Below are 20,442 nucleotides of genomic sequence, written 5' to 3' on the forward strand. Positions count from 1 at the left end.
GGCCTCTCAGCACCAACAGCCGGCCTGGGGCAAGGCCCAGCGAATGCCTCTGGCAGCCGGCCCAGCCCTGCAGCAAAGTGACTCTTTCTGCTGATGAGGAACTGACTGACAGAAGGGGAGAGAGATGACTCATGGAGGCAGTGCCAGGATTACCCTCCTCGGCTCCTCACTCCTCAGCAGGGCGCCTCGGACGAGGTGGGCACGGCACTGGCAGGGAACGGAACCAGTCCTCGGACCATCCCCAGGGAGCTGTGCCTGCCGGGCTCACGTCCCCTCGGCACTGGGAACCTCAGTGGGCTGGAGCCGTAAGCGTGACTCCCCCTGCTCAGGCCTGGCCAGCATGAGTCACTCAGGTACCAACCTGAGCAACACAGGAAGAGGCTGGGGGGAAGTGGCTGGGTGTGAGCTTCCTGCAGTGGGTGCTGGCGTGAGCAGCAGGCAAGGGAGGAAGCTGAGAGTCTTGCAGCAGGTTCTAGCGCAGCCTGGGGAGAGGGGCGCAAGGGCGCCCACAGCCCCTGGGCACTGCCCACGACCGGGCACCTCAGCCTCACCTGGTCACAGATCAGCTCCCACTTCTTCTCGTTGTCATACTGGCTCAGCAGCTTCATCTTGTCAGGCGGCAGGTTCATCGAGTCCTGGGGGGAGACAGACGGGATGAGACTGGAGTGGGGGGTAGCATGAGTTACATCCCAGACCATGCAGGACTCACAGGTGATGTCTCCTCACCTTCCTCCAGTGCCCCGTACCAAGGGGCAGGATGCAGGTCTCCACCCACCATTGCGCCCCTACGCCCCACCCTCCCGTCCACCTCCAAAGACCCCGAGTGCCAGCTCCAATTCAGGGAGTGCTTAGGCTGCTCCACCACCAGCCAGACCTGCCCAGCCCCGGGGACACAGATGCAGCCAGTCCGCCCTACACAGGTGGTGACCTCGGACACGGCTGCAGCACAAGGTCCCCCCCAGTACTCGTCAGCACCACACCGGAGCCAGCAGCCCCCCTCGGGATCCACACTACGCACAGTGTAGGAGGGGACAGGCCAGAACCCCCACATGCCTCCGCAGCACAGACAGGGTCAACAAAGCTGGGTCCAGCCTCCTCCAGGCCCCCAGCCAACACCCAACAAGGCCACACCTCGGACAGGGCGAACTGCAGCTGGAGTCTCAAGCCTTGCAGCTGGCCCCGCCTGGTGGGTCAGTGTCGCTATCACCCATATTATCAACAGGGAAACTGAGGCACAGGTGAGGGCGTGAGTCGCCTACGTGCACATAATGAACAGGGCGGGGTGTATCACCCAGGAGTCCTGGCTCCCGGCCCCCAGCAACTGCTGCTGGACATTGCCCCCAAAGGCTGAGTTCAGAGTGGCTGGTGCTCTCCCCACCAGACACGGCAGCTGACAGGTGCGTGATGGGCCTCGGCCCATGAAATCAGTGCCTTTTTGGAGGCCTTATCTCAGCGGCAGGATGTTGCATGATGTGGTGTTCTCAGCACTGATGTTGCTCAACCCAGCTACTTCCTGCTTCCCTGTCCGGTGGCGGTGGCAGTGGCAGTTAGGGCCCCGTCCAGAGAGATGGGGAGTCAGCGTGGGCCGGGGCAGCTCTGCGTGTCCCAGGGCCCCTTGTGTGGTAACTGCTGCATGTGGCGGGCTTCTCCCGAGGTTGCCCTGGGCTTGCGAGTCCGTAATGGGATGTGACATCACTTCCCCTTTCCAAACAGGGAGCACAGAGGACTTTACTTCTCCTTCTGCTCGGCGGCTGGGGGAGGGCTCGGGCCCAATAGCCTCAGCCTCTCCCTGAGTGCTGACGCCAGGGACCCATCAGGCCAAAGTACTGCTCCCCAGGCCCCACGGACCCTGTGGCTCCCAGCGTGCCAGGCTCAGCCACGGCACGTGAGCAGAGCCGGCCCACCCTTGGGTTCCCGACTCGGGGGAGGGGGCAATGGGGCTGTAGCCAGGAAAGGAGCCGTGGGCACATGGCTGGCAGACGCAGCTCCTGCTCCGGATACGAAGCCCAACAGTTCCCACAGGCAGGTTAGTTATTTTCCTGGTTCTCGAGAAAAGCGTCACATTTCCCCCAAACCGCTCAGAAGCTGGGAACCAGGGCCCCAGCCCGGGGCAGCCCTCGCTGACACGCTCCATTGGCCCGGGCAGGCAGGAGAAATGGCAGATGGTGCTCATGGGCTGCACCACCATCGAATGTGAACCACTGCCCTCTGCCGGCTGGACTGAAAACTGCTCTATTGTGAGTCACAGTCTCCACACTGCTCCGAGGGATTCTCACCATCAACAAGGGTGCTGGGCTTCTGCTTTGGGGGCAGCCAGAGCTGAGTTCTAGCTCCTCTGCCGCCATGACCCAGTGGTGACAGTGACGCGCGAAGTGCCTGTGGATGTCTCCTGCGGCTCGGGCAGAGGGCAGCTAGCACTCATGGCCTGCATCATCAAGCTCCCTGACAAAGCCGGGCAAGACAGGCAGAGCAGGCTCGGAGCAGAGATCACCAGAACCAGCTCCCGGAGGGTTTTGGGCTTAAAACCAAACTGCTCAAGAATAAACCAATTGCCTCACTTGGGAGCCAGGCGGCCAGGAGACCTGCCAAGCCAGATGCACTCAGGGAGCGGAAATCTCAGCACCCGCTAATTGCACCTCAGTGCCCACCGTGGCGCAGTCGGGATGAATGAGGCTGTCAGAGCCCACGTGTGCGACTGAGAGGAGACAAGATCCCGCCGAGGACCTGCAGCCACCGCACAAGAGGGCTCCGGGATCCTCCCGCAGTGGGGAAGCCCCGGGCTGGGGGAGCACCTCGCTCCTGCCACCGCTGGGTCGACCCGGGTCCCATGGGATGCACTCCTCCAGGTCATCCCATCCCACTGGCTCACGCGGCCCACTCGCTTTGGAAACAGAGGAGTGAGCATCTGGCTGGGCCATCCCTCCCCCTCCCGCAGCTGTGCAGAGCCGAGCCCAGCAGGGCGGCTAAAATTAGGTTGTGAAGCTAGAAACAGAAATAGCCTCCCTGAGCCCAGTCGCCAGCTCCGCCGCTCACGGCCCAGGGTGGGAGCAGGAAAGCAGCACCTGCGCTAGCCACTGCCATAAGGAAGGCGCCTCCCCCCGGGCCAGAGGGGATGTGGGTTACACGCACGGTGCCGCCTTGTCCCAGGGAACTGCGGGTACACAGGCCAGTGCAGTAGGTCTGTTAACTCATGGCACAGAGCTCTGCGGTTGGCAGGGCTGCCTATGGCTTCCCAAAGCCCCAGCCACAACCAGGCCCTCAGGAAGCCTGGGTCCCTAAGTCCCAGCAACGCAGGCTTTGATGCAGCAGGTGGGGGAGGGTTTCCTTCCCCAGCTAACGTCGCAGGTGGTTCCCACCATCCTGCAGTAACCCCCGGTGGGTGCCTCAGTTTCCCTAGGCACAGCAGCAGTGCATAGTGGTGACAGGAGAGTCGGTGTGATGACTTCTCACACCTCAGCAATGGGGCTCCCTGCTGTTTGTACAATCAGGTGACACTTTTTGTCCGGGAAACAGCACGAAGGCAGGAGGAGGGGCCTGGCCGGCTGGAATTGGAACCGGGCTGTTGGGGGCGGGGGGCGTCTCGTCTGGCTGGGGAAGGGAGGAAGGGGACCAGGGCCCGGCTCAGGGTCCCCTCTGCGCCCGTCCCCAGCTGGATGGTGCCTATGGCTCGTGGTTCTGTGCTGACACATCTGTTCTGTGCTGTGTCCCTGTCACCCCAGAACCTGGCTGCTCTCCCTGCTGGCTGGGAGCCACACCAGACTGCGGGTGGGGTGCAGGGCTGGGGGACCCCCCCACTCTGTGACACAGGGAGCCCCACTTCAGCCTACTGTCCCATTCAGTGCACCTGGGGCGCCCGGGAAGGACAGAGTGCCGGCGTGCAGACACAGGCCCAGGCTGGCCTCTCCAGGGACAGGCTGGAGCCACTCCTGGGCTCTGTCCCCCAGGACAATCGCGTGGGCAGCTCGCTTGCTGCTTCGTGCAGGTCCCAAAGTGCAACCTGGCGCTTGCCCCCCTTTGGCTCACCCCGCCAGAGCAGCCGGCCGTGCTCCCGCAACTCCAGTTGAGCTGCCAGCTCCTCACCGGCCCCTGGCCCAGACTCTGCTGCCTGGGACAGCCATGGTCTGAAAGCCCCCAACAAAGGAGTCCCTGGTCCTGAAGTTCACCAGCTTGTGACCTCAGGAGCAGAGGAGCACACAGTCTGAGGCCTCCCCATGCCTCCAGCTCAGCACTGCTTTGGTTCCATCCTGCTGGGCTTATCTAGTTTGCAGAAGAGAAGACTGAGGGTGATTTAATAGCAGCCTTCAACTTCTTGAAGGGGAGCTCTAAGGAGGAGGGGGAGAAACTGTTCTCAGGGTTGTCAGATGGCAGAACAAGGAGTAATGGTCTGAAGTTACAGAGGGGGAGGTGTAGGTTGGACAGTAGGAAAAACTCTTTCCCCAGGCGGGTGGTGAAGCACTGGAATGCGTTGCCTAGAGAGGTGGCGGATTCTCCACCCCTGGAGGTTTTTAAGTCCCGGTTTGACAAAGCCCTGGCTGGGATGGTTTAGTTGGGGTCGGTCCTGCTTGGGGCAGGGGGCTGGACTCAGTGACTCCTGAGGTCCCTTCCAGCCCTAGGATTCTATGCTGGGACTATCAGCACCTCTGCACCTCTCGCATGGGCTGAGGGTGCATGGCACGGCAGGGCACCCTGGGAAGGCCAGGCAGCCCCGGGCACGTGCTCCGGGTGTCTGTGCCCAGGCAGGTGGATGCCGAACAGAGGATGGGGGATCCGAGAATGTTCCCCAAGCAGAGGGCAGTGAACGCACCGACCCTCTACCCCAGCCAGCCACTGGTCAGAGCTCACAAGGGATGCAGGCTGACGCCCTGGGCCTGTGGCAAGGGGAAGGGTCATTTGAACCTGCTGTCCTGGCCCAGTTCCAGGCTGCTGGGTTATGTCTGAGCCCCCACAACTTCCTGGCCGTGGAGGCTGCACCAGGAACCCTCCCTGACTTCCTGCTCTAAACTAAGGGCTGCCCCTGTTCCAGCCCAGAGGTAGCTGCATTCAGTGCTGGGTGAATGGCAGGCGCAGCGCTGTGGGAGCAAAGGAGACCTCTAAGTGGAAGTCAGACAAGGAGCTGCAACAGAAGCAAATGCCGGTGAACTGCCTGCCAATTACCACAGCCCGCGGCGCTGACGGTCTTACTGGGTCTCTGGTCACCGCGTGGAGGAGCGACTCTGCGCTCCTGGAAGGGGCAGGGCGGTGAACAGAAGGGGCGGTGCTGTGCCCCCTGGAGTACTCTGTCCCCGCACACAGCGGTCCTCAGAGTTACCCCAGGAGCTCTGCGTGGCGATTTAAAGGGCCCAGGGCTCTGAATTGCCAGGCCCCAGGGCCACGCCCCCGGCACATCAGCACTCCTGGCAACATCTGTACGTGCCGTCCAGACATTTGATAGCTCTGGGGCGCAAGCCTTTGTGGGTTACTCCAGCCTAGGGGTTCAGATTCCCAGCAGGGCCCCTACCTCGGCGGGGTGTGAATAGAAGAGCGTCGGAGCTGCCACACGGGGTCCAACCAGCTGTCCACCCAGCCCCAGTCCTCTGTCCAACAGCAGCCAGCTTCATAGCACCAGGGCAGTGTACAGAACAGGGCAATTCTGGAGTGACTCCCCCACCCCACGTCTTCCTCTCCTGGCAGCCAGCAGCGTAGGGTCACCCCAAGTGAGCACAGGGCTGTATCCCTGTCTGGGCTAATAGCCACGAGTGGAACAAGCCCCCAAGAACTTATCCAAGTTTTTAAACACTCACTTATACCTTTGGCCTCTGAAACACCCCAGCAATGAGTGCCACCAGTCAGCTGTCGGTTGCGTGAGCGAGCACTGCCTCTCGGCGCCGGTCAGCCCGTGCAACCCACAGCTCCAGGCCACCCCGCACCACTCGGCACAGCACGGCAGTGGCTCACCAGGGCGAGGAGCCAGAACCAGCCAGGTGCTCAGTACCATTGCAGCCGGACCGGGATTATGCCGCAGGGTGCACAGCCCCGTGGCGAGGCTCCCCGCACCTCTGCTGGCGGTTGACAACATTACATTTCCAGCCCTGGCAGGTGTGACAAAAAAAAAGGTTGAAACCGTGACCTCAGTGTGACAGCCGGAGTCTGCAGAGAGCCTGAAACAGCTTCTCCCACAAGCAGGGGCTGCCCTGCACTGGGAGCTCTGCTGCCACTCCTCAGGCCGTAGTGTGTGTTGGGGGGCGGTGGCAAGGGCCCTCCAGCGCCCCAGATCCCACCCCCAGAAGCTCTGCGCTGAGCCGCATGGTGCGCAGTCGCCTGAGGCCTGCGAGCAGCAGCTGCCTCCCCCGAGAAGCCTGTCCTAGTTCTGGCAGCAACAGCACCTCCCTCGCACTTCAGCTCAGCCAGACACAGGGAGGAGCGGCAGCTCCCTGTTCCCCTGGCACAAGGGCGCGTGGTTGGGCTGGCAGCTCTCGCCCATTTGGGGGCAGGCTCACGAGGGGCGCTGGCCCTGTCCCACAGCCGAGCCAGAGAAGCACCAGCCTGTGCTGGGCAGGGCTGTGCGCGCGTCTGGCACGGCCTCCCCTCGGCTGCCAGCCGGGCATGGCAGACAACGTGCACCTCAGCTCTGCTGTGCTCTGGGCGGGGGTGTGCTGGGGATCAGAGCTGGGCTCCTGGTTCCGATCCTGTAATTGGACTTGTCGCTCCGGGCTCCCCCCGCAGCCCAACTCAACGCCCGCCCGGCTCAGGCCAGGAGCGGCCCCTCATGATCCTGCCCTGCACCAGACACCCCCCGCCTCAGAGCAATCACCCTGCCCGATAAGGGTCAGGCTAGTCCGCCCTGGGCCAGCTCGTCCACTGAGCCTCATCAGCTGCTGGTGGAGGGGACCCGAGACCAGGAGAGAGGCCAAGCTGCAGCTCAGGGCAGAGAGCTCAGTGGTTAGAGCCCCGGCCTTGTGAACCCAGAGCTGGGAGCTCAGTTCCTGCGAAGGCCTGGCAAGGGCCTGGGGTAGGTTAGATTTAAGACCAAGCCTGCCAGGGACGGCGCTTGGCCCTGCCACGAGGGCTGGGTGGGCCCCTTCCAGCTCTGTGACATGATGATGATCTGGGACCAGCGCGTGACGGTGCTGGGTCCACTGACGCCCACCTGCCTGAGCCCTGCGTCCCCTACAGAGGGGCTCGTGTGTGGCTTGCAACCTCCAGCAGCGAGCGGCTGCCGGGGCGTTCAGCTAGAGCCCCGCTGCAGGCGGGTTAGGCCAGCTCCCTTCGCCCGGCCGTGGAGCAGGGGACAGCGGGAAGCGCAGCCGTGGGCGTGCTCCTGCTGGTGTGGCTGCAGCTGCGAGAGGCCCCGCTCTGACCAGCCCTCCCCACCGCCAGGGCCAGGCACAGCCACACGATGGAGAGCCAGGCTCGGCGTGCTGCCAACAGCCGCGCGCGGTGCCCTGAGCCCATGGGGAGCAGACCCGGCCGTGGGTCAGGCTGCTCGGCACCAGCCCAGGCCTTCTCCACATCGGGGCCGGAGCTGGAGCCGGCTGGGCAGCAGCTGGGCCGGGGCTGTGGCAGCTGGGGATCCCCCTCCCCCCCTCGCCGAGGGCTGCCCTGGCAGCGGGGGCAGGAAGCGAACGGCAGCTGCCACGTGGGCCAAGCTGCTGAGCACGAAGGTACTGGGCCCCTCCCTGTGGCTTCGGCTTCCTGCTGCGAGCCGTGCGCACGGCGGCCGGCGGCTCGGGGGGGAGGGGTGCAGGAGGGCGGATGCAGGAGCACCCTAGGGTGCCCAGAGGTGGGAGCGGCAGGGAGGGGACCCGGATGGGGCAACCCCAGTGTGGGCTCCTTGGGGGAATCCCCAGCTCCTGGCACTGACGGGTCCCCTCCCCCGCCCCAGCCCGTGCTGCCTTTTGGAGACGCTGGTGTCCGAGGGCCCCACCCCCGGCCTGCCCACCCCTGCAGAGACTCAACAGGCCCCACGGACTTCATCGCCCGTGCGGTCCCCTCCCCGCCCTCCCTCGAGCTCCTCCAGCCCTGGCCCTGGGGCGGGCAGCAGCCAGTCGCACCTGTCGATGCAGCACTGATGGGGCCCCAGGTCCAGTCCTTCCCCCAGGGAGGGAGGGTCGCTCAGCAGAGGCAGCCGCCTGGCCCCCACTGGCGCCCCGCTGCAGGGAGAGGGAGGCGCCGCACTCCCCACGTGCTGCCCGCCCTCCTGCTATGGTGCCGAGGACAGGGACCTGGGGAAGCACTTGGCTGCCGTGCTGGGTCCTGGGCCCCACTGACCCTCGGGGCAGCCCAGAGCCACGGCACAGAGCCACAGGCACTCTGGTTACAGCCACTCAGCACCCACGTGGCTGCACCAACGCCAAGAGGGAGAGGAGGAAGGATTACCTTTCTGAGCACCTCTGGGGGGCCCCCAGGGACTCTCCAGCCCACCTGCACGCACGGCCACACAAGGGTCAGAGCCGCCCAGCCCAGCGGTGAGCAACCTGCCAAGAGGCCGGGGACTGGACTCAGTGACCTCCAGTTCCGCGAGACGTGTAACCTGCAGCCCTGGGGTCCGGGTGTGGCCCTTTGCTTATTGTTGCCCACGATTCTGCCAGTGCCGCCCTGTCCCGGCAGACAGCGTGGTCGCCACAAGCCCAGGCTGCCCACCACTGACCAGGCTCCTGCTCCTGAGCTGAACACTCAGCCGCTGGGGCAGGGGCCAGCTCTTTAGGACGCAGCCGGTGTCTGCAGCACCCAGCACGGTGGGTCCCCGTCACACTGGGGTCTCTAGTGCTACTGTAATACAAACCCCTGCGGCTCTGGGCTGAGACCTGCAGGGGCACCCCCCAACCTGCCTGGGGGGAGCAGAAACAGCCTCCAGCCCCCTCCCAAATTCAGAGTCAGTTCAGTAGGTAGGAAGTGCATTAACCCCAGGCCAGACGCCCAGAAGCCCAGGTGCTGTCCCAGAGCTCAGCGCGGTGCCGAGCACGCAGAAGGGCTGCTGGGGGCCTATTTCTGTGCCCAAAGGCCTCAGCTAAGCAGCCTCCACACCCCAAACCACGGACCCCTCTGCGCCAGGAATAGGCCCTGGAGCGAGAGCAGCCATGGGGCAGAAGTGGAGTGAAGAGGTGGGGCAGGGGTGGGGCTGGGGGAAAGGGTGCAGGCAGCCAGCCTAGGGGATTTCCAAAGCCAAGGCTGGGATCAGGTCTCCCTCCCCTCCAAGGCAAGCGGGTCCCCCGGCCTGGAGCGCTGCCCTCCCCCGACGGCGCCAGCGCTGGCATCCCCTCGCCCTGCCCGGGCTGCTGACGCCAGAACGAGCCGCCGCCGCTCACGCTCCATCTGCCGCAGCACCAGGAAGTGGAGGCTGCTTTGCACATTGCTGGGACTGAGCAGCCTCCCAGCTCTATTTTAAGAGAGCTGCAGCTTCTCTCTGCACGGGGTAAATTTGGTTCCTCAGCCGCCCTCGAGTCGCAGCCTCCCACTCACTCCCCACATCCCCCGGGGCTCCCGGGCCCCGATTCCCGGCCTGCGGATGCTGCCGAGGCCGCGTGCGCCCACAGCTCAGGGTGCGGCTGCGCACGGGCACACGGGAGGGGAAGTTGTGCGGAGGGGGCAGACGAGGCAGGGACAGTGGCCAGGGGCCGCTGCAAAGGGATTCGCTCCAGTCCGGGTGCTGGGGAGCACGGCCTCTTCCCACTTGGCTCGGCTCTGCTCCAGGGTGGGATCTTACGGAGGGCAGGTGCTTCTAACCTGCTCAGTCATTTCGGGGAGCGATAGCAGTGGGAGGCCCCAGAGCACCTTTGACAAGGTCCCGCAAAGGCTCTTAAGCAAAGAGAGTGGTCATGGGATTAGAGGGAAGGTCGTCCCTGGCCTGGTGACTGCTTAAAGACAGGAAACAAAGGGGGAATCCATGGAATGTGTTCAGACCAGAGAGCGGTAACCAGTGGGCCCATACCGGCACCAGTCCCAGTTGACCTATTTGTAAGTGGTCTGGAGAACGAGGTACGCAGAAAGGGCGCAATGTCTGCAGATGATACAAAACCACGCGCCATAGTTAATCCAAAACAGACTGTGAAGCACGTCAAAAGGATTTCACAAAACTGGGTGACTGGGCAATAAAATGGCGGATGAAATTCAATGTCGATCAATGCAAAGTAATGCACGTTGGAAACCAGCATCCCAGCTGTACACCTACAGTGCTGGGGTCTGAACTAGCTGTGACTGCTCAAGAGCGGAAGAGGATGATCTCGGAGTCACTGGGGACGGTTCTCTGAAAACATCCATTCGGTGTATAGCAACAGTCAAACCCGTGTGACCTGCATGTTGGGATCACTGAGAAAGGGAGGGAGAAGCCAGGAAAGATCAGATGGCCTCTACACAGCTCCAAACCCTCTTGAGTAACACGCGGGGATGTGGTCACCTCATCTCAACCGAGACTGGAAGCAGAAAAGGACAACAAAAGCTGGTCGGGGTGCGGATGGGCTTCTGCATGAGGAGGGGTCAGTGAGATGCCGAGTTCTCAGCCTGGAAAAGGGAGAACTAAAGGGGACGTGGCTGAGGGCTCTGAAATCACAGCTGGCGTGGAGAAATTAAGTCGGGAAGTGCTATTTGCTCCTCGTAACACAAGAACTGGGGTCTCCCAATGACATTCACAGACAGTAGATCGAAAACAAAACAGACGGCCTGCGGATCTCCTTGCCAGAAGACGTTGTGACACCCAAGACTACAACGGAGTTCAAAAAAGAGCTAGGTGAGTGCCAGGGGGCAGGTCCCTCAACGGCTGTTAGCCAGGGTGGGTAGGGATGGGGCCCCAAGCTGAGACTGGGGGGCAGGGGGTGGATCACTTGATTATTCCCTGTTCTGTTCACTCCCTCTGGGGCACCAGGCATTGGACACTGGGCAGACCGGACCCTGGGCTGGATGGACCTTTGGTCTGACCTAGCATGGCCATTATGTTCTTATGTTCATGAGTCAAACTACCCAGCTATGGAGGAGTTGTATAAAAGGACACTGGGAACAGGCCACTGCCTGGAACAGAAATTTGCCTGGACTTGCTGCCAGAATGGTCTGGTCTCCTGCATAACCCAGCCTAGAGAACCTGACCAGGGGTCAGTGCAGCCAGCCAGAAGAAGGAGACATGTGATGATGTGTGGCTGCAGGCCACAGGCTCCTCCCTCAGTTGCCCCAATGGTTAGCTACGGCCAATATTAATCAGCTGTGCCTTGTTTTTACCTGGCTCCAGCTCCTTGCCAGGCAAACTTCTTGTACAAAATTAAAGCACCTCCTGCTATCAGGAACCTTGGAATCCAAGGGCTGGAAGAGACCTCAGGAGGTCATTGTGTCCAGCCCCCAAATGAGAGTGAGCAACACTATTTCCACCTGGCTTGGAACCCAGGAGCTTTTATGTGTAAAGCACCACACTACAGAAACCATCGCAAAGGCTTAGCCCGCAGGCCAGTGGCAGAACCAGGAACAGAACCCATGGCTCCTGACCCAGGGTTCTAACCACTAGCTCATACTGCCACCAACCATAAGCACGTGATGAAGATGGCCCTTGGATCCAACCAAACAGCGCACAAGGCTAGCAATCCATCACCGTAACCACTCGGCCACCGCAGCAGCGCGGCTCCCCGCCACGTGCCCGTACATCACCTCTTCACCCTCTCTCTGGCAAGCGGGACAGATGCGGCTTCGGCTGACCCCTCAAGAACGAGCTGTGCTGGGAGAAGGACGTTTTCCAATGGTGTCTCCCCGGGGGCTTCTGCCAGGGGTGCGAGGTCGGTTAGCTGCGAGGTTTCTCGCACTCCCACCGGACACACCATGCCAGTAAACGCCTGGGCAGAGCAGGCCATGGGGCCCAGCACTGGGAGCACCTGTTCAGGTGGTTTCTACCACAACCCCTCAGTCCTCTGCAGCATCACTGGCGCCAGAGCACAGCCCCGTCTCGTGAGCATGACATACGTTCCTGGTTCTGAGGGGTCTCCCCTTCCAGCAGGCTGCATTCAGACAGGCTGTCCAGGTGAGACCATCCTACCATGCGACCCCACTCGCTCTGCGTCAGCAACCCGTCTACATCACTCTGTGCCCCCCGACGTCTCTCATCAGCTGACTAAGGCTGTGTCATTTCTCCCAGGTCATCGACACCGCCAGTGAGCAGCCATGAGCCAAGGACCAATGCAGTGGGCCCCACTGCGAACACCCCGGCCGGAGGCTGTCACCGTAACAGCTTCTGCTGGAGAGCGATCCGCTGGCCCGCTTTGGCTGCGCTATTTTGTGCGGTGCTGATCTTCCCATTTGCCTGCAGCCAGCTTTCAAGAGAGCTGCCCTGGGGCAGATTTTCCAAAGGGCTCAGCCCCTGCTGTGGGCATCAGAGCCAGTTTTCCAGAGGATCCCACCTCCAGCTCTGCCAAAGAATCTCACTGCAGAGCCACACATGGGCGGTGTGTAACAGAGGCTGGAGAAGGCCAAGCCAACGTTCGCTTCCGCAGCCCTGGAGCCAGACTGGGGCGGTGCTCAGAGCTCCTCTGGATGGCCCAGGCTCAGGGCTCAGCATTGGCCAGCCAGCTCTGACTCGGAGCTCCTCTGGACCAATCCCGGTGCCGGCTGGGGATCGGGGCCTCTCTGGGCACCAGCTGGCCAGAAGGGCGAAAGGCTGGAGCGGGACTGCCTCTCGCGGTGAAGACGCAGGACGGGGTTCCAGCCTCCTCGAACACGGGGCAGGGGCAAATGCAGGCACCGCCCATGGACCTACAGTCCTAGCCACTGTTCCCCATCAGCTGAGCACTTGGGCAGCCCCAGGAGAGCCCCCAGGAGATGCTGCCCAGATGATTAGCAGAGGGCCTACAGTCGGCAGCACATGGCTCTATTTGGTGGTGCACATCCACATACCTTGGTGCACATAACAAAATTTATTCCACCCACAGATGGAAACAAATAAGAGGGAACGTTGGTCCAATCCCCTTGCTACCCCAGTCCTCAGTCCCTCCCCCCAGTTCAGCCTGTCCCTTTGCCATCTCCTGCAGGATTCCTGCAATTCCCAGGCCTGGCTGCTCCTGCCCCCTGGTGCACTCACATTGCACAGTGACTATGACCTCAGCCCTGGCCTCAGCCTCTGTGACGTGACGGGTCTGGGCCTGGGCCTGGTCCCGGTCCCTACCCTTGGCCCTGTCTGGCCTGCAGACCTTTAAGGAATTACAGCTTGCAGGGTGATGGGAACACACAAATCTTCCCAGCGTCGAGGGGCAGTCCCCATGAGGGACTTCCCAGCACTGGGGACGCACCGAGAGGACAAACACAGACAAGGGTGGCAGAGCTTTGTCCTCCTAAGTGATGTCTGATGGCATGAGAGGGGGTCAGCCGCTCCCTGCCAGTGACCTCACTCCAGTTACAGCCCAGGTCTCTGGGGTGAAAGGCGGATGCATCCGGCTGAAAGAGCCACGTGCTTAGCCCACACTGGGCAAAATCTCTCTGTGTCTACCCAAAAGCCTGGCTGGTTCTCGTCCACGAGGCTGTAGCACCCTTGCAGCTGCTGGCAAAGCACTGCACAGCCAAACCCCAACATTTTCACCTCCAGACGTGACCAGGTGACTGCTGAGGCAGCTACAGCCATCGGGAGCTGCCCGAGAGCCAGGGTGGTACGCACATGAACTGCACTCACAAAGCAGCTCCCCAGAGCAAGCTTCGCTCTGACCGGCAGGCAGGCCCACTGCACGGAGGGCCACGCTGCACCCCTGGACTGATGGGTATGGAGGAGCCTTTAGAGAGAGCTGAGAATGTTCACAAGCAGGTTTGGAATGACAGAGGCCCAGACAAAAAACAGGCCCAGGCCCAACCCCTGCTTGGGCAGTGAAACCCAGCCCAGCTTTGGGGCAGGCTCGGTCATCGGAAACGGCCTGGGAGAGTCCGTGGGAAGGAGGAAGAGCGACTGAGACATCGCCAACCTTTCACAAGTGTGGCGTTCCCACGTGACAGCTGCCGGCACCTGACTGCCAACCCCGCCGGCAGGGCTGGGGCTGGGGACCCAGCGGAGACCCAGACCGGCCATTCTAATCACACAGCTTTCAGGCCAGCATCTCCAACTGCTTCCCTGGCATTCCATCACCTCGCGGGCCAGTCCAGCCCGTGCAGCCTTCGGAGGGCCCAGCAGCAGCCCGCAGCCCCCCAGCCAGGGAGGAACAGAAGACAGAAATCCTGACCCCCAGGCCCTGATGTAACCAGATGGCGGTGCTCAGCCTTCAGTGCTTGGAGCAATGTACCCTAGGAGCACACTGTAGACGTAACCACAGAATCATGGAATCCCAGGGCTGGATTGAGTCCAGCCCCCTGCCCCAAGCAGGATGAGTCCCAACTAAATCATCCCAGTCAGGACTTTGCCAAACCAAGACTTAAAACCTCGAGGGATGGAGATTCCACCACTTCTCTAGGCAACGCATTCCAGGGCTTCACCTCCCTCCTGGGGGAGTCGATTTTCCTAATATCCAACCTACTCCTCTCCCTCTTCAACTTCAGACCATTGTGTTCTGCCATCTGTCACCACCAAGAACAGTTTCTCACCCTCCTCTTTAGAGCTCCCCTTCAGGAAGCTAAAGGCTGCTATTAAATCACCCCTCACTCTTCTCTTCTGTAAACTAAACAAGCCCAAATCCCTCAGCCTCTCCTCACAGGCCATGTTCTCCAGCCCCTTAATCATTTTCATTGCCCTCCGCTGAACCTGCTCCAGCACATCCACATCCTTTCTGTACTGGGGGGCCCAGAACTGGACACAGTACTCCAGATGTGGCCTCACCAGTGCTGAATAGAGGGGAACAACAACCTCGCTAGATCTGCTCGAACTGGCTGCTCCTAATGCACCCCACGATGCCGTTAGCCTTCTTGGCTACAAGGGCAGTGTTTACTCATACCCAGCCTCTCGTCCACCATAACCCCTAGGTCCCTTTCTGCTGTACTGCTGCTGAGCCAGTCATCTTACCCTCAGCTTACCCTGCCCCTTCCCCAGCCACGCAGACCCTACGAACCCAGCACCGTAGGAATGCATCCCTTCCAGCCATGGAAAGCAAGTTTTGAAGGAAGAGGCCAACCCCCACATCCAAGGGAGCAGTGCTCCAGGCAGTGCCTTGTTTTAGCAGGTCCCACTGGAAAGACACACGCTCCCAATTGCCAAGATCCCAGGGACCAATGGCAGAGCCAGGGAACAAATGGTCTGGGGACTCCGTGACCAGCACCAGGCCCGAAATGCCTGCCTTGCCTGGAACGCAGGCTGGGTTCCAGTCCAGGCAGGCATTTTCGGGCCTGGTGCTGCTCGCAAAGCCCTGCTCCCTCCCACAATCAGTTTAAGAAACAGCAAAGCACAGAAAGGAATCAATCAGCTCTTCCCAGAACTTTCCTCACCTGTGACAGAGTGAAACCTACAGGAGCCCAGTCAGTTTCAGGGCTGCCCAGTGCTGAACAGCAAGACAGAAAATGGACCACAGACCCGTCAGCTTCACTGGGCTCTGCATGAGGGACATCCCAGCGCCCTGCTGGGTGGCACCAGGGGCTCGGGTATAATCTTTGCTCCCCGTCGGTAGCTGCCAGGAGCTTTGTATGTTTACAGCAAAAGCAGCAGGACTGGAAGGCTGGGCCAGGGGCAGTGTTCCCTGGACGCTGAGCACCTGTGTGGACACCCAGGAGAGATTCGGGTGCTGCCCAGCTGCTCGGCAGAGTGCCCACAGCTGGTGGTGCGCATCAGCACCTGCCTCAGTGCGCATAACAAAATTTATTCTGCACAAGGTGGACAAATTAGAGGCTCCCCAAGCCAGGTGAAGTGAGAAAATGGCTCTTCCCAGGCACACAGGGACTGCAAACCTAAGCTGCCTACACGCTCCTGGTCTCACGGAATGGCAGTGGTGCTCCCTCCCCATCTTTGGGAGGTGCACAGCCAGGGCTCCTGTCAAAATCAGATCAAAACAAGCCCCTGCAAGGATCCTTCCTGTGTCGGAGCCCAGGCCAGAGTTCCAGACTCCCTGGACAAGGTTGCCTGAGGCCTAGGGGGTCAGATTAGAAGGCTCTCGCCTCAGACTCCACGACTCCACAGAGCGCAGTACGGGAAGTAATAGCCCAGCAAAGGGGAAAGCTGCCGTTGTACGTTAGGCTCTGGTTAGCTGACAGGAAACAAAGGGTCACCGTGAGCAGCTGCACCGCAGAGGGAGGGAAGCCACCGAGAGCACAGGCCTGGACCATCCCATTCACTGAGGGGGCCCCAAGGTGGTTTGTTTGGCTGAGGAAAGGTCACTTGCCCGAGTAGCAGCAGCCTGCGCTAGGTGCTGGGCACAACTTGCCCTGCTGCCGGGAAGCTTATCCCCAGGCCGCAGATGGGGAAGTGCAGGCTTGGGAAGGAAAAGGGACTGCTGCACAGCAACACCCGCCCCCTTTGCGCATCCCCCACCCTTTACACACACATTCACACTCACACCCCCCCTTGGCTCATCCCCCCCACCCTTTACACACACATTCACACTCTCACCCCCTTTGCTCATCCCCCCACCCTTTACACACACATTCACACTCACACACCCCCTTTGCTCATCCCCCCACCCTTTACACACACATTCACACTCACACACCCCCTTTGCTCATCCCCCACCCTTTACACACACATTCACACTCACACCCCCCTTTGCTCATCCCCCCACCCTTTACACACACATTCACACTCACACACCCCCTTTGCTCATCCCCCCACCCTTTACACACATTCACACACACCCTTCCTCATTCCCCCCACCCTTTACACACATAAGCTGCGTCTACACGTGCACACTACTTCGAAGTAGCGGCACCAACTTCGACGTTAGGCGGCAAGACGTCGAAGTCGCTAACCTCATGAGGAGATAGGAATAGCGCCCTACTTCGACGTTCAACGTCGAAGTAGGGACGGTGTAGACGATCCGCGTCCCGCAACGTCGAAATTGCCGGGTCCTCCATGGCGGCCATCAGCTGGGGGGTTGAGAGACGCTCTCTCTCCAGCCCCTGCGGGGCTCTATGGTCACTGTGGGCAGCAGCCCTTAGCCCAGGGCTTCTGGCTGCTTCTGCGGCAGCTGGGGATCCATGCTGCAGGCACAGGGTCTGCAACCAGTTGTCAGCTCTGTGTATCTTGTGTTGTTCAGTGCAACTGTGTCTGGGAGGGGCCCTTTAAGGGAGCGGCTTGCTGTTGAGTCCGCCCTGTGACCCTGTCTGCAGCTGTGCCTGGCATCCCTATTTCGATGTGTGCTACTTTGACGTGTAGACGTTCCCTCGCTGCGCCTATTTCGATGTTGGGCTGAGCAACGTCGAAGTTGAACATCGACGTTGCCGGCCCTGGAGGACGTGTAGACGTTATTCATCGAAATAGACTATTTCGATGTTGGCTGCACGTGTAGACATAGCCATATTCACACACACACACACACACTTTGCTCATTCCCCCACCCTTTACACACACATTCCCTCACATGCACACCCTTTTCTCATTCCCCCCACCCTTTACACACACATTCACACTCACACATACCCTTTGCTCATTCCCTCCACCCTTTACACACACATTCACACACACCCCCTTTGCTCATCCCCCCACCCTTTACACACATTCACACACACCCTTCCTCATTCCCCCCACCCTTTACACACATATTCACACACACACACCCTTTGCTCATTCCCCCACCCTTTACACACACATTCCCTCACATGCACACCCTTTTCTCATTCCCCCCACCCTTTACACACACATTCACACGTACCCTTCCTCATTCCCCCACCCTTTACACACACATTCACACTCACACCCCCCATTTGCTCATCCCCCCACCCTTTACACACACATTCACACTCACACACCCCTTCCTCATTCCCCCACCCTTTACACACATTCACACTCACACCCCCCTTTGCTCATCCCCCCACGCTTTACACACATTCACACACCCCCTTCCTCATTCCCCCCACCCTTTACACACACATTCACACTCACACACCCCCTTTACTCATCCCCCACCCTTTACACACACATTCACACTCACACACCCCCTTCCTCATTCCCCCACCCTTTACACACATTCACACTCACACCCCCCTTTGCTCATCCCCCCACCCTTTACACACATTCACACACACCCTTCCTCATTCCCCCACCCTTTACACACACATTCACACTCACACACCCCCTTTACTCATCCCCCACCCTTTACACACACATTCACACTCACACACCCCCTTTGCTCATCCCCCACCCTTTACACACACATTCACACTCACACCCCCTTTGCTCATCCCCCCACCCTTTACACACATTCACACACACCCCTTGCTCATTCCCCCACCCTTTACACACACATTCACTCACACACACCCTTTGCTCATTCCCCCCACCCTTTACACACACATTCACTCACACACACACCCTTTGCTCATTCCCCCACCCTTTACACACACACACCCTTTGCTCATTCCCCCCACCCTTTACACACACACACATCCTTTGCTCATTCCCCCACCCTTTACACACACAGACACCCTTTGCTCATTCCCCCACCCTTTACACACACACACCCTTTGCTCATTCCCCCCACCCTTTACACACACACACATCCTTTGCTCATTCCCCCACCCTTTACACACACACACACCCTTTGCTAATTCCCCCCACCCTTTACACACACACACACCCTTTGCGCATTCCCCCACCCTTTACACACACACACACCCTTTGCTCATCCCCCCACCCTTTACACACATTCACACACACCCTTCCTCATTCCCCCCACCCTTTACACACATATTCATACACACACACCCGTTGCTCATTCCCCCACCCTTTACACACACATTCCCTCACATGCACACCCTTTTCTCATTCCCCCCACCCTTTACACACACATTCACACATACCCTTCCTCATTCCCCCACCCTTTACACACACATTCACACTCACACACACCCTTCCTCATTCCCCCACCCTTTACACACATTCACACTCACACCCCCCTTTGCTCATCCCCCCACCCTTTACACACATTCACACACCCCCTTCCTCATTCCCCCCACCCTTTACACACACATTTACACTCACACACCCCCTTTGCTCATTCCCCCACCCTTTACACACACATTCACACTCACACACCCCCTTTGCTCATTCCCCCACCCTTTACACACACATTCACACTCACACACCCCCTTTGCTCATTCCCCCCACCCTTTACACACACATTCACTCACACACACACCCTTTGCTCATTCCCCCACCCTTTACACACACACACCCTTTGCTCATTCCCCCCACCCTTTACACACACACACATCCTTTGCTCATTCCCCCACCCTTTACACACACACACACCCTTTGCTAATTCCCCCCACCCTTTACACACACACACACCCTTTGCGCATTCCCCCACCCTTTACACACACACACACCCTTTGCTCATCCCCCCACCCTTTACACACATTCACACACACCCTTCCTCATTCCCCCCACCCTTTACACACATATTCATACACACACACCCGTTGCTCATTCCCCCACCCTTTACACACACATTCCCTCACATGCACACCCTTTTCTCATTCCCCCCACCCTTTACACACACATTCACACATACCCTTCCTCATTCCCCCACCCTTTACACACACATTCACACTCACACCCCCCATTTGCTCATCCCCCCACCCTTTACACACACATTCACACTCACACACACCCTTCCTCATTCCCCCACCCTTTACACACATTCACACTCACACCCCCCTTTGCTCATCCCCCCACCCTTTACACACATTCACACACCCCCTTCCTCATTCCCCCCACCCTTTACACACACATTTACACTCACACACCCCCTTTGCTCATTCCCCCACCCTTTACACACACATTCACACTCACACACCCCCTTTGCTCATTCCCCCACCCTTTACACACACATTCACACTCACACACCCCCTTTGCTCATTCCCCCCACCCTTTACACACACATTCACTCACACACCCACCCTTTGCTCATTCCCCCACCCTTTACACACACACACCCTTTGCTAATTCCCCCCACCCTTTACACACACACACACACTTTGCGCATTCCCCCACCCTTTACACACACACCCACCCTTTGCTTATTCCCCCCACCCTTTACACACACACACCCTTTGCTCATTCCCCCCACCCTTTACACACACACACACTTTGCTCATTCCCCCACCCTTTACACACACACACCCCCTTTGCTCATTCCCCCCACCCTTAGACACACACACACCCTTTGCTCATTCCCCCACCCTTTACACACACATTGACTCACACACACCCCCTTTGATCATTCCCCCACCCTTTACACACACACACCCTTTGCTCATTCCCCCCACCCTTTACACACACACCCTTTGCTCATTCCCCCCACCCTTTACACACACACTCACTCACACACACACCCTTTGCTCATTCCCCCACCCTTTACACACATTCACACACACCTCCTT

At 59.8% G+C, this 20,442-nt stretch overlaps 1 protein-coding gene across 1 annotated transcript in view; it reads right to left on the reverse strand.

Annotated features, from left to right (window-relative positions):
• FMNL1 (formin like 1) overlaps positions 1 to 20,442 on the reverse strand; it is an 81,010-nt gene that overhangs the window by 56,898 nt on the left and 3,670 nt on the right. The window contains exon 2 of the mRNA XM_074978747.1: positions 552 to 635. Within this exon, the coding sequence (XP_074834848.1) occupies positions 552 to 635 (84 nt within the window). The remainder of the gene's footprint in view (positions 1 to 551; positions 636 to 20,442) is intronic.

The sequence above is a fragment of the Carettochelys insculpta genome, chromosome 28 (genome assembly GCF_033958435.1).
Source record: "Carettochelys insculpta isolate YL-2023 chromosome 28, ASM3395843v1, whole genome shotgun sequence".
In the NCBI taxonomy this organism is placed as follows: domain Eukaryota; kingdom Metazoa; phylum Chordata; order Testudines; family Carettochelyidae; genus Carettochelys; species Carettochelys insculpta.